This window comes from Stegodyphus dumicola, chromosome 6 (genome assembly GCF_044657685.1).
Source record: "Stegodyphus dumicola isolate Sdum_Otavi_A_Nest chromosome 6, ASM4465768v1".
Taxonomy (NCBI): domain Eukaryota; kingdom Metazoa; phylum Arthropoda; class Arachnida; order Araneae; family Eresidae; genus Stegodyphus; species Stegodyphus dumicola.
The window spans coordinates 228,156,440-228,176,279 of record NC_140773.1 but is presented as its reverse complement, the minus strand read 5'-3'; the positions used below and the strand labels follow the sequence as shown (position 1 = coordinate 228,176,279).

Genomic DNA, 19,840 nt, shown 5'->3' with positions numbered 1-19,840 from the left:
CTATCAAAACAATTAAGATTAATAATGAAAATATTTGCATTATGTCAAGTTCACATATTATTAAAGAGAATTCTTATAATTGAAAATCTTTATCAGATTTTGTTAAACAATGCAAAGTTTTTGGAAAAGAACGTGAAAATCAACTAAATAAATAGTGCTGCTGAAGATAAGTTTAACTGGTTGATGATATGCTCCTCTTTTATTCAAAAGTTCTTAATTAATACCCAATTCTTCTAACTTCAATAATCAAATAACTAGACTGCCAACATTCACACTCTGGGTCTCAATCTTTTTTTGGGGGAAGGGGGGGCAAAAGAGGACTCATGATATAATTACCATTTTTGGCTTGCTATTTTACATTTCCTCATTTTACTTCAGTTTCTTTTATGACACACAGGGGGGGGGATGCAACACTCCTGTTGAGAATCACTATTTGAAACTAATGTAGTATTTGAGTAAAATTATTATTTAACCCTCTGACTGCTCAATTTGTGTACCTAAATCGCTTCAAAAATTGTGTATTTTTATTTTGCATATTTTAAATTTATGTATATTGGAGAATTGAAAAATGCATTTTTTTTTTTAGAAAATATTTCTTATGTAGATTTTTATCATGAGAAACTAAGTGCCAAAAACCAATTTCAGATGTTATCCCCCCCAAATTTTTTTAAACAAATTTCAGTTGAATTACAGTTAATTTCTATTTATTGCATAAGATAAAAAAGTAAAATGTATAAAATTTAAGAAATTATAAAGCACTGAGGAAAAAATACCTGAGAAACGCAATTTATTATGATAGAGTTAAGTTTATTGAATCATGATCAGAGTCATTGTTATTTGAGGAGCAGTTCGAAAAATTTATATCACTATCAAAACTAAAATTGCTTTCAGAATCTGCTAAGTCATCAGGAATATACTCTGTCAATCGCTGAACATTTTCTAACAGCGTAATTTCTATAAGACAAAAGCGGCAAAAAGTGAAGTTTGAGCAGAAATACCACGTGCCTTCAAATGCCGCAATTTAGTGGACAACTAACGATATCTGTTGGCCAAAACATAAACTAAACGCCTAATACTGTATATAATTTATTTTAATCGGTTAAACGGGGAAAAAACGAGATGCACTCCTCAATAAAAGAAGAAAACCACATGTCAGCAGAAATCGCGGGATGAGCAAATTTTGCTACATTTGAGTCGCCTGTGAAAATCACAGGATGAGCAGCCAGGGGGTTAATCAAAAAACCTGCAAAATTTTTTTTCATCTTTTGATGAAGCACATGTTAAAAAAAAAAAAGAAACACAAAACTCCTTTGTCACGAAAATCATATTTTGCATTTTATGCAGCCAAAATTATTCAAAGAACATCTTTGGCTGACAAATAAGATTTTCTAGAAGTGTTTCACACTCATAAAAATCTTTCTAGTTCACGATCAAAATTCCAATACATCTTTACCCTCAGTTCTTCAGGAAATTATTTCATAGTTGTTTTCATTTTTTTATTAATAGATGGCCCTAGTAACTTAATTTCTTTCCTGTCTTTGTTATCACCTGAATACAGGCTTTTCTCATCATTTGCACTTTTGCAGCTGAAGAAGCAGGTTCTACATTTAAACCTTCAAAACTAGTCCTGCATATTTATGAATATTACACCAATTCTTGTTTCTTTAGAACGTCCATTAACAATGTTCATATTGCAAAAATAGCTCAACTATAACCAAATGTTATAGGCAGAAATTGTGCTGACAGGTTTGCCGATTTTTCATCAACTTGGTTTCTTTATGGAAGTTTTGGGAAAACACCTTTTTGAAGCTCTAGAAGCAATTTTTTCTGAATTTTCCACATAGTCAAATAACACCATATAAGTACAGTCTCAACAATAAATAATTCTCAAAAGTTCTGAAATTAACATCCTGAAAGTTACTCTTCAGGTCAACAAATGGAATCAACAACAACAATTTTCCATCTAACAGTTTTGACCTCTGCCAGCATTTTAAAATAATTCATACCTTCTTTTTCACAGCTTACATCCCAAATTCAGTTATGTAGGGGAATTTTTTTCCAAAATGAGAATTCGGTTCAGTTAGGTAATTTGAAATCAAGCATCATTCAGACTTCAATCTCAGCAAGCATATACTAAAACCAGTTCCAATTTCCGTAAGCGTACATACAGACTATGAGATTGACTAGATCTCATAGTCGGTGCCCTGGATAAGAGTGCAAGCTATGAGTTACTTTTTACCATTTTATGGAAATTTGATGTATTAATACCTTTTCTTCCTGTTTTACATTGGATTTATCTTCAGCAGCAAAAATGGTTAATAAATTGTTCATGGTGATTTTTCAAAAGCATATATTACTTCTGTCCTTTTTTGATACCCATCCTGCTATACACTTATTATCTTATTTTTTAAATGTCTTTAAATTTTATTTAAATATTTAACTTATTTTTTTTAATAGAAAAAGCATCAAAAACTCGAAATGTAATGATTAACCCTCATCTTCCCAGAATCATTATATAAACAAAGAGAAAACAATTATGCAGAAAAAAAAAGAGGGGGGACAAATTTTGATGTTTGTAATGCCTAGTTTATATCCAATAACAACAATGCATTTTAGTGAAAATAAAACTAAAAATGGAAGGGTAACAGTCTGGATTCACAATCAGAAATAGAGTTCATTTTTTTTAAAAATGCAATTACAGGGAGTTTCATTTTAAAGATTACTTTAGTTCAGGAGGAAAAATGATTAGAATAAAATGTAGAAATTGTGTAATTAAGATACTTTGGAAAGATGCTATAATAGGTAAAGTGATGTGCTATCCAAGTAAAAAAAAAAAAAAAAACGTTTTGATTGTACAAACAGATGAAAAAGATTAACATGAAATAAAGTCTTCTAACTATATATCTAACAAAACTGTTCCCTGCTATACCTAACAAAACTGTTCCTTGCTACAAAGAATGTTTAATTTGTTGTTATCTCTAAAGGTATTAGATAGTCGTATCTAACAGGATTATACATTGGACACACATACATCTTTCAATGATGTCATATATTGTTTTATTAACAATAATTAAAAAACGGAGTTACCAATAAAAATTTTTTGAAACGATATGACCACAAACTGATTTTTGTAGAACAGCCACTTATTTCAAATTCACGCTATTTTCAAAGTTTAGAAATGATAATATGCTTGGATTAATTTATTTCAGTTTTTAAAGCCAGTGCTCTTAAATTTCAGACACAAAGATTAAGGTTGCAAAAGCTGCAGAAGTACAATAAACTGAACATGAAATATATTATATGTATAACAGGATAACTAATACATGACATATACAATAGCATATACCAGTAAACAGCCTTACTTGTATAGTAACTCCTTTCATTTGATTGTTGAAATTTGTCACATAACTAATTGCTTTGTCTTGTGATGTTTTATCAAGGCAGTACTTCATTCGAGCACCTAAATAAAATTGAAGTACTTTTAGAATAATTATATGTAAGGTAATTTAATTTTTTTCGGTATAAACATAAGTTCACAAACAAAACCACAGATCAATTTTTTGTATCTTATTCCTTATCACATTTACATTTCATTAGCACATATTATAAATCTTGCATACAGGGAAAAAATGACTAGTTTTTTGAGAAAAGAAAACAATTCCAAATTCTGACAGAAATAAAGCATAAAAGAAACTAATATCAGTTAACAAGAACATAGTTATGAAATGAGAAGATATGAATAAATAATCTCATATAAAGTGCTCTTTAGAAATCATGCTGGATGCTTCTTCCTAGGAGAGTTATTTATTTGTGTATTGTTTGTTTACATTTTAAGTTTCTAAAACTGAACTTAAAAATTGCTTCAAAGTCATCTTAAAAATGAAACTTTCATTAATGATAACTGGAATGGGGAATCTCATTTTCTTACATTAGGATTCTAAGTTAGAAAAATTCAGTAGAAAAAGTATACTATTCCAGGACCAATAAAAGTTCCATGAAGATGCGAAAACAAAAATGCTTAATCAAGAATTCTGATTTCATCATTACTCAGTTTAATTATATTATATCTAGTTATTTTCATTTTAATGTTGTAGTACTGCCATTTTTATATTTTTTAAACCAGCATTTATTAAATCGGTTCCACTAATGGGCTTATTTCAGAATACAGTAAATGAGATTTAAAAATCAAAATTTTTCTTGCATGGCTTTTAACTATATGTACATGTTTATAAAAGAAAGAAAGAAAATAAATAAGATTTCTTTCAATGACAGTAATATGGTACAAATGGTAGAACATACATGTGATATTACATTAAAAACTGTTACGGGAATTATTCTACAGGAAGAAATTTTTAAATACTGTATCTGCTGTAACTGTAAAGATTTTTTCCAAATATTTCTGGTTTCTTTGAATTGTTCTATGAAGTTTATCAGTCAAAAATTGAGTTCTTTATACACATTCCCTCAAGTTCTCAAAATTAATAAACTTTTAAAAATTTTTAATCCTCTGATAGTAAATAAACAGTTCTGATAGATGGATTTTTCAAATTACCAATTTAAACATTTTTCAGTCTATGTGAAAATCATATGTTCATAACATGATTTTTATCTTACTTAACAGCCTTTTATGAGGTCTGCTTGCATAGACCTCATAAATAATAGATTTAAGTTTTATATGCCTATAGTTTACCTTACCTTGTAAGAGATGAGGCAATGAATTGGAAAAGTGGGCTAAGAATTCTTCATTGAGTTCATGAGCATTTTTCCCCCCATAAATTTTATCCATTTCTTGTTTAAGGACGGTTTTCATAGGGGCAGGCATTTCTTTTCTACTTGAAACTAAAAAAATAATACATATATTATTTACTATACTATACATCAAGAAATGTTCTCCATTTTATTAAAAAAAATAATGAAGGTAAATGAAAGCAACTAAAATCTGCAAATTTTTAATTCTTTACAGAGCAGAAAAGAGTTTCAAATGTATAACAATGAGGATGGACACTAGCATGAGTGATTTCATTGCAAAAGATAATTTTGTTGTGAAATCTAATTTATAAAAAATCATAAAAAATAAAAATTTTGAGACATTAAGTAAAAATTTCTTTTTCTTTCTTTTTTAAGAACTTAATTACTTCATTTGTTATTATTGTACGCAAAAAAATTTCCTAACCCTATTGCTAGGATTTAAAGATTTCAGAAAATTGATGCTGCTTGCAAGAAATGAAATAAGATTTAATTAATTTTATAGCATAATTACTAAATATCACACAGGTGATATAATACTCTGGCAGAAAAAAGAAGGAAGGGGAAAAAAAAAAAAAAAAAAAAAAAAAAAAAAAAAAAAAGGAGCAACTGTAAAAACTCATGTAACTTAAATGATTTTGGAGCTGAGAACATGAAAATCTGTATTTTGTCCTGCCTCACATACATTTAAAAATCAGAATTGCATATTTCTGTCAACTATACATTTAAATAAGAACACAGGAAATATGACATAAACTTGAACAGGGAAGAGTTAATGTTATAACTTTTTACAGCCATATAAAAATAATTAAATAAGACTATCCAGAAGTTCCTTTGGTAACCAAATGCATTCACGACAAATAGAGCTTCGAAGCTCTTGAAGACTTTTAGCTGGGGCTTCAGTAAACCAGCTGATCTCCTAATGAGTCCTCAAGGCAAATGGCAAGGCTGTGGCAACTGGGGTGGGTGTTAGAATTTAGAACCATAGAGACAGTACTGGATAGCATAAACCCCTGTGCACCTTGTATGTTTGATCACAAAGAATATGTAGGCTCCTTTATTCAATGGATTCCTTTGTTCTCGAGATAATCAGTCACTAGTGAAGCATGATGGGGACAAGCATTATTGTACATTAGAAAGAAACGATTACTAAATGCACCACTAAACAACTTGACATAAGGTTTAAGAATCTGTACACTTCAGTATTCATAGTTGCACTGGTAAAAATAAATGTTAGTGTGGCTGATCAAAACACCTGACCATACTGTGAATCCACCATCTTTGCATTTTATGGATGATTTCTAGCTTAGTGCATATGTTTTACTGCTACCAGATAGCAACTCATCTGGAACCACTCTTCAAACCAAAACAGGATTCATCAATAAAAACAACAGTACTCCAACCTTTAAACCACTTTCAGATTCTTGACATGATGTTTTTGGCAATCTTTAGGTCTCTATAGACTTGTTTAATTATACATAGTGCTTCCAATCTTCCATTACATGTTTTTTTCAATGACATATTCCACTTTTCACATGCAACAATTTTAGCTACTTACAGTTGAAGCACTCTCTCTTGCACTCTTTTCCACAATGCTGAAAGAATGAATGCAAAATTTTCCATATTTCTGCGTATAAGCTGAATCCCATTGGACTATCCTGGGATAAAACAGACCACTTTTAACTGACTTCATTAACATAAAGCACCTTTTTACAGTTGTTCCCTTCCTTTTTCTTACCAGTGTATATCAGTTAACTGTTCATTGCAAATGTATAACAAAAATTGCAAATTGTTATTATAATTAATAATGAATAATAACAAAAGTGCACATACACTATTAATTTACATAAAACTGTAGCAAATAATACACATACTCAACAATTAACAACTCATAAGAAAACACACATTTTACTTTTTTTAATTGAATGAAACACAAACTTTAATTAAACACACATAACTATAAAATTAACAGAATGGCTGAGGAGCTTTGCTCCCGGCCCACCTAAAGTATCTATGCTATAATAACATATTCCCCATCTTTCCTTTACTTTCATGAAAAATATTTGAGAAATATAAATAACTTGGTCAGTGATACTTATAAATATCAATGAAACCATAATTCAAACGACAATTATTTTATTATCTTGTTGCCTCACTGATGCATGAGAGTTTTCTGCTGTACTTTTGAATACGACTCGAAGGAACATTAAAGATGCTTTATTGTTAGCAATGATCTACCATTCACATCAATACAAAATTCTAAATTTGAATTGAAAATTTTCTTTCTGTATTTCATTCATTTCACCTTCAATACAACTTTTATGAAAATAATACTAATTTACAGAAGAGGTTGGAAAACACTTTTGTGCAACTTTACACACATACAGTGGTCTCAGCATATACCATTTTTGCTTTTTAATGAATGATGAATATTTCAGTTATTAAGTCACATGTATATATGATCTTATGGAAAATCTGGTAATTGGAATAATCAAAGGTTGTTTAAAAATTCCCATAACTAAAATGCCAATGTTAAATAATTAAAATTCAGTTTATATGCACCATAAATTATCTGTTTGGGGCCAATAAATTTATTTCACATGCTAGGTAAGTGCACATCATAACCCATTCAGTTTTTCCAACTATTGCCACAGCAACTTGTAACTCACAAGAAATACAGCGTTCCCAAATCTCACAATTTAAATTTTTACTATGAACTTAATATAATCCAGAATGCTAAAAGCAACAGTTTTTTTTTGGCGGCGGCGGCGGGGGGGGAGGGGGGATAAATTCCTTAAGATTTCCTAAGGGGAAAAAAAAAAAAAAAAAAATTAACAGTCACGTTAGACATACCAATATTATAGAAACGAACTAGATTTGAATGCAACTTAGGATGTGTCGGGTCAATCAACCAAGCTCTTTTAATAGACTGAAGCATTAACAATAGCCTATCTTTCCTTATATATATCTCAAAGGCCAATAAATGGGTTTCTATCCTTTCAGATGCTAAAGACTGAAGAGGCCTGAGGAAACGAATGGCTTGGCCTAATGGATCTTCCCCCTAGGAAAAATACAAAGAATATTATTATGTAGTATAACAAAAGAAAACAATAAATACTGTATTTTAAAAAGTACGAGAGAAAAATATCCTACTTTGTAAAAAAATAATATATATATTAGATTGATCAGAAAGTAATGCAGTTAACATGTCCATCTGTTAATACACAATTTCAAAAGACATATTGCTGCAAAAGTTTATTAGTAGTATCCGTCATTTTATATGACTTCTGCCAGCCTTCAGGTAACTTTACAAACTCTGTTTTGAAGAATATTTTTAGTTTTGCCCAAAATATCTATTCACTGTATATTGTAACTTCTGTGTAATATTTTTAGATAGAAACTACATAAGCAATATTTGACTCAGATGAGTAAGAGCTTCTTACTATTCAGCTTTTGTCAAGTCATTCTCCATTAAGTTCTATCCTGCTGAAGAATCACATCAAGTCAGCTGTCACTATGGACACTTGGTGATTTTAGAACCCATTTCAAATTATCTAAGTTGACTGCTTTTATTAGCAGCTTGATTATTTTCTAACAATTTAAAATAAATTATACTTTATGTATGGTAACCACAAGCAGGGGCTGTCTTTAATTGCAATCCTGGCTCCCCCCCTTTGCAAAACTTCTTTTCTTTGTCATCCAAAATTCCATCCCCATTTCCATCTAGAGAAGATGCCATTCACTTCTTGTGAGCACAATGCAAATCAATAATCATTGCTGGTGGTTTTCAGTTATGAGTTTATGTAGAATTCAAATGCCTAAACAAGAAACTTACCTATTAATTTCAAGTGATATACTTCTTTACTAGTGAAATGTGGATATGACAAAATTAAAAATTAATCGTCTTTCATTATAGGCTACACTAAAAAATTCTTCCCATTAGTTTTACCAATATTTCCATAGAGGCAAAACTCATAAAACATGATATGTAGAATATGCAACTTGTTAAATGACATCATTTACTCACAAATAAAATTAATGAATAGTTAATGCAGTGCAGCTATGAAAGAAAGACCAGGGTTTTGAAATCATAACTTAAAAAGAAATTCCTCTGCAAGGTCATTGCGGTATACATTTAACGTACCTGAATTTTGACCAGCCCAGAATCAGGCATTACCTTCTGATCAACCTGATAATATAAAGGTTGAAATATAAAGGTAACACAATTAATATTCACTAACACTACTGCACATACTGTTTCATTTGCAAATAATATGCTTGAAAAGTAAAAATCCCTCACACTCAACAAAAATGTAGTTACATTTATACAGGGAATAAAAAAACTGCACAATTAAATACCTCTGGAATGGTTATCATAATTCTCTGGTCCCTAAAGGAGAGGAGGGAATTACCTCCATATGACAAAAATTATTTAAGATATACAGTCAAAAGTCGTTAATCCGGACTTGTTGGGACTTCGGCGATTCCGGATTATAGATCATCAGTTTAAATCTCGTAAGATGGCATGCAGAAATTCTAAAATTAAAAATATGAAACCGTAATTTATGAAATCAAGAACAATTATGATCTAAAGGGTATCAAAATTTACAGAAAAAAAAAAAAAGCTTAATATTTATTTGTTTACTTTATTAAACATTTCTTTCAGTGTAAGTTGTTTAAGTTGCTTCGTTTTATGTGATAATACTTTCTCTTTCATTCTACAAACAGACATAATTTCTTGTTCAGTTACAAAGTTCCGCTGTTCAAGTCCCGTAATTGCTGTGCCGAGAATACCGACTAACTTGTCAATCGAAATTTTTTCATTTTCACTAACCTCTCTGTCACCTTCTTCATGTCTTTATCCATTTTTTTGCAGCAATTCCACTTTTTGTTTGATGGACATCGAAACATACTTTCGTTTTGTAGATCCTTTGGAAGCTCCAGCATCGGAAATTCTATTTGACATAATCGAAAGTTCAAGTTTACTTTTATAAAATTGCTCTTACAGTCTGCAAAAAATAATAAGCTGGATCCAATTCGAAGATTAAGGAACAACGCAATCATCAACATCAACTGAAATAGATAATTAGATAATTTTAGCTTATACCGTCCGTTATAGATTAAACGCGCACACGAAAACGTATTCTGCGCTTGCGCACACGTAAATGCGCAGTCGTAAAGGTCTGACGCGTACGCGTAAACGCCTACACGCATGTGTCAACGTGGCGCATGCTCAGAAAGTTTTTAGCTTTGAGGTCCGGATTATAGATCATTCCGGATTATGGGTGTCCGAATTAACGACTTTTGACTGTATAACTTTTGGAAACCATACATAAATAATGCTATAACTAGCCATAACCATTAAGTTTTCAAAACCATAGTTCTCAGAAACTTCCTTTTAAGACAGGAAGGAAAGTATCGATTCCAATGTTCAAAATACCTTTTGAAGAACGGCTAAAATTCAAAACTTTGTGACTAAAAAAATTCAATTTTCTACAACCCCTAAATAAATAAATACTGATATTATTAAGAAAAAGTGACTTATGTCCTTTATTTTTCCTTTAAAGATTTTAACATGCTGAGAAACAATTTAATTGGAATTTTCATTACTTGCTTAAATTTTGCATATTTTTAATAAAGAGTGTCATAAGACCAAAAAGTTGATTTTATTTTGATTCATTTAACAAACTGGTTCCAAGGATTTGTGACTAATCATTCAAGAAACATTAATTCATGCAGTCTTTTTAAACCACTTGTAAGAAAACAAATTACACAATTTTGAATGTTTCATAAAGATATTATATGATCGATTTATTTCAAAAGCAATTAAAGACAAAATTTTGACCTTGTTTGGTTACACAATAATCCTGCATAAATACAGTCATAATTTTGTTTAAAAATATAAGGCTTTCATTCCTGGACCTCATGAAATCTGGTTGTCTCAGAAAACATAGACTGAAGGTACAGTTATTACTGCCGTCATTTAAAAAAATTATTGTTTGATGATTTATTTCTTCATCCACCGATGGTCAGACAAAATATTTTAACCATTTACAGCATGTTTCTTAAGTCATGGAACAATTTTAAAGGTGGCAAAACATACCAAAACAAACATTTTTCACAATACAACACAAGGTCAGAATAAAGCCATGAGACATTAACATACAAAAAAGATGAAATTTTTTTTATTAAACTATACAATAAATATAAATGAACTACTAGCAATTACAATACAGCCTGACAGTAGTGATTATTTTAGATTCTCAAAGATACTAGACATTTTGTGGATGATGGCAGCTACAAAAGATATGGTGATGAGATCTCATTAGAAATTTCTCATATAGGCTCTTTAGATGATTTCATAAGAAAAATTCAACAAATTTAGCAATCATGACAACCAATAAGACAGATCCACCTTAATCAATTCATTAGCTCTAAAAAAAGAGCATTCAAGTAATTATATAAATAGATACTAAAACATGTATTTTGGTGTCTTAGTGTGCTAAAACAACATTCTGTATCTGATGGCTACTAGCATATCTTGCAAAATTGCCTGGAAAATTCCTTGCAGAAAATGCTTTAAGTCATCCTGTGAAAGAGTAGATAAGGACTCACTCAAAAATTCTACCACAATGCCAACACAGAATCATCCTGAACAGTCCATAGAATCGTTAAACATGAGCATTCTGCACAAATGCTCCTTCCCAAACAAAAACTGCTTCATCCATAAACAAACTGCATCTTACTTCCCAACGCAATTATGTCACAAAAGCCATCAGACAAATTCACTGGGGGGAAAAAAAAAAAAAAATCTTCAGCTTTTCTTTGCAAATGGGAGAATGCACTTACTCCCCCCCTCTATAAACAGTTTATACAGTGGTATGGTTTTCACCCATGGGGCTTCTTTTCAGATATTCTTAACACCATGTATAATATGTCTTCCAATTCAGAAGACATTATACTTCTTGTATGACTTCTGTTGAACATTCCTGCTACAAAGCTGCTTTATCCACTCAACAATGCAATCATCAAACTGCTCTTTCACTGCAACCAGCAGCAGCTCCAAATATAAGATGCATATTTGCCTTCTTAGCATTTGCAAATCAATCCATCACAGGAAAACCCACACAACAAATAACTGGTTTTTCTAAAAGCATTTGCTTATATAGAACACCAGAAAACAAACTGTAACATATCACCACCTCAGTTTGGTATGTGTATTGCATTATAAAAAATTTGATTTTTGCATGTTCTACAAATCAGCAAAGTTTGTCCTATTAATGCAAAAACATCCTCCACAGGAGGAAATCTTATCACAAAATACAGACATGTGGTACTATCAAAATTTTCTAGCCCGTATATCAGCTGGCAACTATGGTAAATTACACTAAGATGAAATTACTAAGATACAGAATGCAGAGGTTAGGAACATTTCATGAATTAACATGGAAATTGATCTATACATGAAATTCAAGTTAATCCATGTTAATACAGTGTTGCATATGCTGTTTTTCTTCTCTTCAACTAGAGAGAAAAGAATACCTTAAACGGATGTATAAAGTGTCCCATGAATTTGGATACATTTAAAAAAAAATCATATTAAATCTGGAAATGGAGCATCAGAGTGGGGATTGTGTCTACAGATTTACCACAGAATTTTTTAAAGCATAAGGTATATCTAAATTAGACAATTACCAACAAATGATGTGCCATTAATGTCATGAAAATGAGCAGATTTAAATCCTTTAGCGATGGACACCTACATTATTAAAAGCATTGTAATTTGCTCAAAAATTCAATTAATGAACATAGTATAATCTTAATTTTTCTCACTCTCTGGTATAAATCCTTGCATACAAATGGCTGATACATGACAAATTTTGCATCATTTCTGCTATTTCATGCTCTGTTAAACATTTTCGACGCTTCGACATTGCAACAGTAAAAACAGAAAGAATTCACGTCTAACGAGATCTAATTATTTTCTAAAAACTGAACTGCAAACCGAAATACCCAACGCTTTAGCACAAATAAAACTTCTCTATTTACAATAAACAACTACCACGTGCGAATAAAGTGCGATTTAAAGAGACGTCATAAATCATGCCATTCGGAAACATTTATTTCCCCTTTTGTTTATATAATCAAAACCACGTGAATGTGAGTCATGCTTCTCTCATTTCGAGTAGAAGGTCTAATGTACATGTATCTGAAACCATATGGACATACAGTGCCATCTTGTGGCAGAAATTATAGTTTTTAAAAAGTTCCAGGACACTGGCACAAATACGTGACAGTCGGTAGTGAATGGGAAAATGCTCTGGCACGCCTGCGTGTCAGCCGGGAAGTGAGTGTGTTCGTTGCTGGCACGTAGACATGACAGTCGGCGCGAAGGGGTTAAGGAAATTATTCACTGCAAAATACTAAACTGCTAATTCAGTCTATTTTTAGCGAGTACATAATTTCTTTCAGCAGCTGTGCAATTAAAAATGTAACTATCCAGATTCTTAAGTTCCAAAAACTGGTATTTGTCTACTTTGATAATGCTCTAGTGCATAAGAGAGTACATAAACAATTTTTGATATAATACAATGTACCTCTCATTTCCCAAACTGCATACTACATTTGACTTCAGACTGGGTTTAGTACTGTGACGATACAGCTACTAGCACCCCCCCCCCCTGGGCACAGGTGCTGAAGTATAACTTCCTGTTTGTTCGCGGACGAAATGGACCATACCTACAAAAAGCAGGACTGCAGATAAAACCCCTGGGAGTTTCCGGACACAAGGAACTAATTATGTTTCTCTTCGCAGATAACAAAACGAGTGACATCTTTGTGTAAGAGTTCTTCATGTGATTTTGAGGTGACAGGACGCATAATTTAAGTTCTAAACCACGCCAGTGGTTTCTGTAGAACAATAGTTTTTTTATGCTGTAACTACAGTAAAAAGGATACTTTTCTGCGTCCAATCTGCGTTAGTGGATATTGTATGATTTAGGGCTGTAATGATCAGTTTATTTTTATGTTTTAATCAAGAAATCTATTTTAGTTTATCAAATAAGTTATTTAAAAGACAACCTGTCTTTCTTTCACCCGACACGGGTGTCCTGACGTTACAGTACCATATTTCCCTATTATGAAAGAGACCTGAATTAAAATGCTATTTGGCAGGTTTTCAAAAAATGACTTGGAAGAACATTCTAGTGAAAGAACAACTGGGATATGTATAAATGTGTTTGACAGAAAAATACTTTTGAAGTGATAGGTTTGAAACCTAAAATTATTTATTTAACATTCAGAGGAATGGACCAAAAAATCAAAGTGCACCTTACATGTCATACATCAATAAAAATTAGTTTGATGCTTCAATAAAAAGGCTGTGTTCAGTTTGAAATACATTAGAAATTTTGCAAATTTCAGAGCTATTAACAAATATGTGGATGATATGAAACAGAATATGGCAGTATCATTTGTCGAAATATTCAGAAGCTTAACTTTGTTACATATGATTATTCATTAAAATATAAATTCTCTTATTTGCATAAGAAGTTCAACTTTAGGTACACTAACAATATAATATGCAGTAATCAGAGGTAATAAAAGCACTATGCAGTAGTCATTTCAATAAGATTGCAGTTACACAGTCAGAATCAAATGTATCATTTTATTGTTCTTTTCAGATTCGATACCAACTATTGTCTTTATGAATGCTTTCACTTCCAGACTAAAATAGTTTAATTTTGGAAAAAAGCAAAAAATCTGTTAATTTTTTTTTTAAGCATCAATGTTTTTAATGTGTTCTGTGTGCATTCAGTTCTATAGAATTAATAAACACCATAACCTTTTGAAGCAGAGGAAAGCATTTTCTCATGAAACAGACATATGTTGAACATAAAAAAGATCCTGTAAAGTTAAAACAACTATAAAACACAATAAACATTAGTATCATTTGTAATTTTTTTAAAAAAGGGGACAAAACAAACCTTTGCTAATTTTTCTGGCACTAGTTCTTCTTCCTTAACCCCATCAGCTTCTCCATCCTGCTGCTGGCGAGACTTTATATGTTGCTCTCGCTTCTCTTGAGCTGCTGTCTGCTTTTCCTTTTCAAGCTCAGCACGCTTCCTTGCCTTACGTTGTTTATTGCGGTATTTCTTTAATTCTGCAGGAGCCATATTAGCTGGAAAAGAAAAATCTTCATAATCTGGATATCAATGTTAAGTAGTGTTCACACTCATACTCTTTCATTTACAGAAAAAGATAAATCTTTACTAAAATTTAATTTCTGAGTTAAAAACATAACCATTAAAAAAAAAAAAAAAATATATTTCTGCATTAATTTATTCTTTAAAACCGAACACGTCACTATGAAAACAAATCATTGCTGAATAATATGAACAGACACAGTGGACTGTAAAATTTCTGTTTTGAAAACACACTATAACTAGAAGATAACTTCCAAGTACAGTCAAAAGTCGTTAATTCGGACACCCATAATCCGGACCTCAAAGCTACAAACTTTCTGCGCATGCGTCGCATTCACGCATGCGCAGAGGCGTTTAAGAGTGCGCGTAAGACCTTTACGTCTGTGAATATGCTTGTGCGCATGCGCGTTTAATGTGTAACGGAGGTATAAGCTAAGCTAAAAATTCAGTTAATGTTGCAGATTGCGTTGTTCCTTAATCTTCGAATTGGATCCGGCTTATTATTTTTTGCAGACTGTTAGAGCAATTTCATAAAAGTAAGCTTGAACTTTCGATTATGTCAAATAGAATTTCCGATATATATTTACTAATATGTAATTTGTATCTACAAAGCGAAAGTATGTTTTGAAATCCGAAATCTGTTTATCAATTTCACGCGGTGGATTGGAAGTTGATCTGTCAGCACTATCCTTATCTTCAGGGCAGATGTTTTATATTTTATTTGGCTTATAATTCCTTACTAAGTGTCGTATTTCATCTCGATGTACTCCGTCTTTGATATGATTTAAATCAAGTTCCTCGTCATTATAATTCGCTTCCGATAGTGAAGAAAGTGACCCATATTTTTAATTTTAGAATTTCTGCATGCTATCTTACGAGATTTAAACTGATGATCTATAATCCGGAATCCCGACGAGTCCGGATTAACAACTTTTGACTGTATTTATATTCATTGACAGAATGCATCAATGAAAATTTGCACTGCACAAAAGAATTCTTTGAAGTAGCTAAACCCTCCAATTATAACTTATTCATTAAAAACAATTATTGGAAGAACAGAAAATTGTCTAAATAATTTAAAAGAGCTGTCATACAGTGTGAGAAATTTTTTATATATCATCTTATTTCCTTCATGTGACTTATATGAAAAATAAATTGAGATTTCCCACACGTAAATGCATTAAAAAATCTGTTTTTAGCTTTTTTTAACAAAAATGGAAACTATTAATAAAAAAATAATTGAAACAAATTAATATATCAAATTATTAAACAATATCAAAAATATTGTCTTGTAATTAAATTACAGATGTCAAAAATTATAGATTATAGATGTCATGACCAACAAATCCAGAGTTATTTCATTCTAAAAAAAATAAATGTACAAAAGAACCTTTATAAACACAGGCAACTGTTAACTGAGCTGGAAATCAATTTAAATAAATATTTTGGAAAATGTACCAATACAGAAAGTGCACAGTGAACACCAGCGATATTCATGAATTTTACCCATGACTGATCTTTTGCCGTTTCTTATCAGTAACACATCATTCAAAATCTTCTTATTGTGCATTATGGCAAAAATGTGGTTTACATGTGTTATAAACAAAAATGACAAGCTTCTTCCATAGCTGAAAAAAATAGCTTCTTCGATTTGAAAAAATGGATGCAAAAAAATTATTTTTGAACTTATATCTATATTACTATATCTACATTTTATTCATGTGTAGCACGTTTATATAATAATTTGAATATTTTGATTTTCTATAAAATTTAATTAGCCTCATTTGCATGCTTGCTGTAACCTTTTTTTCTACGGTTTTATAAATAAATTGGAAATTTTAAGTTCAAATAAATTTTCAGCCAAATTACATATTTTAAGCTGATGTAATCCAGTTGTAATAATTAATAAAGCAAATTCAAATATCATATTCTGTTTGGCAAATTAGAAATGAATTTGTAAATAAAGTTTTCAGAGATAAACTGCAAAACCTCCTGCATCAATTAACACAAATGAAGAAAATTCAGAATTAAAAACAAATTTCTCTATAGAAAACTAAAATTATTGTAAAAATTAAAAAAAAAAAAAAAAAAAAAAAAAAAAAAAAAAAAAAAAGGGAGTTTTGTTTATTTTTAGGTTTGGCATGGTTTTTTAGCTCATGAAAAATAAAGTTCATAAGAAAAATTCAAATAAAAACTTTTGTTTCAAAAGCGAGTTTAGCTTCTGTTACCAAAAGCTTCCAGATAAAAATAAGAGGAAGAGCTACTGGACAACAACAACAACAACAACAACAAAAAAAAAAAAAAAACACTAAACGAACAACAGCAAAAGCTACGACCTTTTAAAACACAGGGAGAAAAAGTACAAAAAACTGTTAGACAAATATAAATATTTAAGAAAAGCTTCATTTACAAAATCTTAAATTATAATGAACATTATCTTACACAACCAACATATCTGATGGGGGCGGGGATTAATGAAATATCATATCAGTAAATGAATACACCTTTTTCCTTAGATTTTTCTGAGAAAATTATTTACTTTGCATTCTATTGCAGACATAATAAAATATTTATTTAAAATTAAACTATTATTATTAAATTTATCTCCTTCAGCAACCTCATGGATGCATTCTAATTAATATCTTCCAGTTTCTTTTCTTGCCTTCTGATTCCCCCCCCCAAATGTCTTCCTCTTTCATGGAAGAAATAAGCACCCCCTTTCACCACTACCAGAAGATCCTGCCCCATCCTTCCACAAACTTGAAAAATACATATATATATATTTCTTTATATTTAGATTATTTTCTAACATGTTTTAAAAATTAAACAACAAAAAGTAAATAAAATATTGGCAAATACCAAAACTTGAATAAAAGTAGTTTTTCATATTCATAAAAGTATAAATAAATGCTGTTTCATCTAATTAAAAAAATTAGTGATTTCTGAATTTTAAACGAGTGGTGACAAGTAAACCATTTGTTTTATTAAAAAAATAAGAAAACTGTTGTTTATACAGAAAAGAAGCTGGCTAGTATGTAGTTGATCTTATGGAATACCTCTATGCATTTTAATGGCTTCATGTTTGTTTTTCTTAACATGCAGGACCACTTTTCGAAAGGTTTAACCTTGATAATTTTTCATTAATTTAAAGAACTTTTGCACGAGCATTAGCAAATTTGCTAATTGTGAAATTCAATTTTTAATGCAGAAAAAGAAATATTATATAAAATACAGCTACTTCAATGAGTTTTAGATAAAAGTGACCTTATAAAATAAACTTTTAGATAGTGGCTGTTTATTAATATATGAATGACTAATTGAAGTAATTACTGTTACATTTAAGGTAAAAAATATGTACATAAGGCAGAAACTAAAATACTTTTTTTAAAAATTGCTGTTATTTATTAACTTGAAAATAACTGCTTTTTTTTTAAGTGTGATATTTAATTTAGTAATGTTGTAAATCCTACATATATTTAAACAAAATATACTTTTTTAGTGCATTATTTACACCAATTAAGGGAGGTTTATTTAAGGGAAGTTCATACATCATGCAAAAACATTTATGGCATTCTACCCCATGAAAAATTTACTCTCCAAAATAGAATCATGTAATTATGACAGCGTTTGTTATATACAACGATTCTTTTCTGAGATATCCTACTCCTATCTTACAAATGATTCTTTTCTGCAATAGTCTGACAAAAATTAGTATTCTGCTTTTGAATAATTAGTTCAATGAGTGCTAGAAATTCGTTTACTTGATGAGATGTCATGCGAAAGTAATTAAAAGAAATTTCGTTTCGTTTAAGCGCATTTCTTCAATTAAATTATTTGCATCTCCTTATTGCCATCATCTCTCACGTATTAATATGAAACACTGCATTCTGCTTTTCTTACACAAAGCAAGAAGTAAAATAAGTTTTAATCGAGCAGAAATTAAATCCATTTTAATTAAGAAATGTAATCGTAAAAAAGTCAAAGTACCACACAAAAATATCACATCCCCCAAGTTTCCGATATGAAGCGCCATCTAGTGAGAGCATATGAAAACTTTTAAAGCGAAAGGTACCGCGCTGGTGTGAAGTGACGCACGCGGAAAGCGTTTTTATTACGCTTTCATGCTTGACGTCCCAACGGAGCAGTGTGAACGCAGTTTTAACGAAGCGAGCGCCTTAGAATTTATTTGCTACTCTTATTACCAACTTCAAGCCAACGTTCTTAAGCCACTGCACCTACCGGTCATGGTATTGCCTACAGCTTTCGTATGCATCTTTTATTCAGGGGATTAATTCTCAAATTAAGAATCGACATCTAAAAATTCTTTCCAGTGAGCTGCTTTCTCCGCTAAAACTAATAATGCAATCGATATGTGACAGCAAGTTGTTAACTTGGTCTTTCAACAACTAGTCAGGGGTGTGTGGAACTCCGGAAAGAGTACGCGCGCAGTCTTCAGTCTTGAAATGCTCAGTCTGCACATATCTTGAAAGCTTAAGCACTAATACAGGATTTTGGTTTAGATTTTCGAGAAGAATTATTGATACTTCCTTAAAATAGCAGCCCCTAAAATTTAATCGCTCATCAACTGAGATGTAACATGTGGCCAGATATCTCGGTTGATTGGCGATTCAATATTGGGGGCCGCTATAATAAGGAAGCACCGAATTATTTTCAATATATATTTCGCTCAAATGCTAATACAGTTATTATATTTATTTAAATTAAAAAAATAATCCAACGGTTACAATACAAAGTTAACAAAGCTATAAGAAAAAAAATCTTAATTTCGTGCATTTATTTGATATTGGCAAAATCTCCAGAAAATCAACCTAAAATTCGCAAAAATAATGAAGTAAATACAAAGCGCAACAAAACTATCGTTCTACTTA

The 19,840-nt window shown here is 30.8% G+C and overlaps 1 protein-coding gene across 1 annotated transcript in view; it reads right to left on the bottom strand.

Moving 5' to 3' along the window:
- Positions 1-19,840, bottom strand: part of Naa15-16 (N-alpha-acetyltransferase 15/16) — a 149,005-nt gene that overhangs the window by 5,935 nt on the left and 123,230 nt on the right. Inside the window, exons 17-20 of the mRNA XM_035353981.2 lie at positions 14,733-14,926; positions 7,600-7,807; positions 4,696-4,839; positions 3,363-3,460 (exon numbers count right to left, since the gene is read on the bottom strand). Coding sequence (XP_035209872.2) covers positions 3,363-3,460; positions 4,696-4,839; positions 7,600-7,807; positions 14,733-14,926 — 644 coding nt within the window. The remainder of the gene's footprint in view (positions 1-3,362; positions 3,461-4,695; positions 4,840-7,599; positions 7,808-14,732; positions 14,927-19,840) is intronic.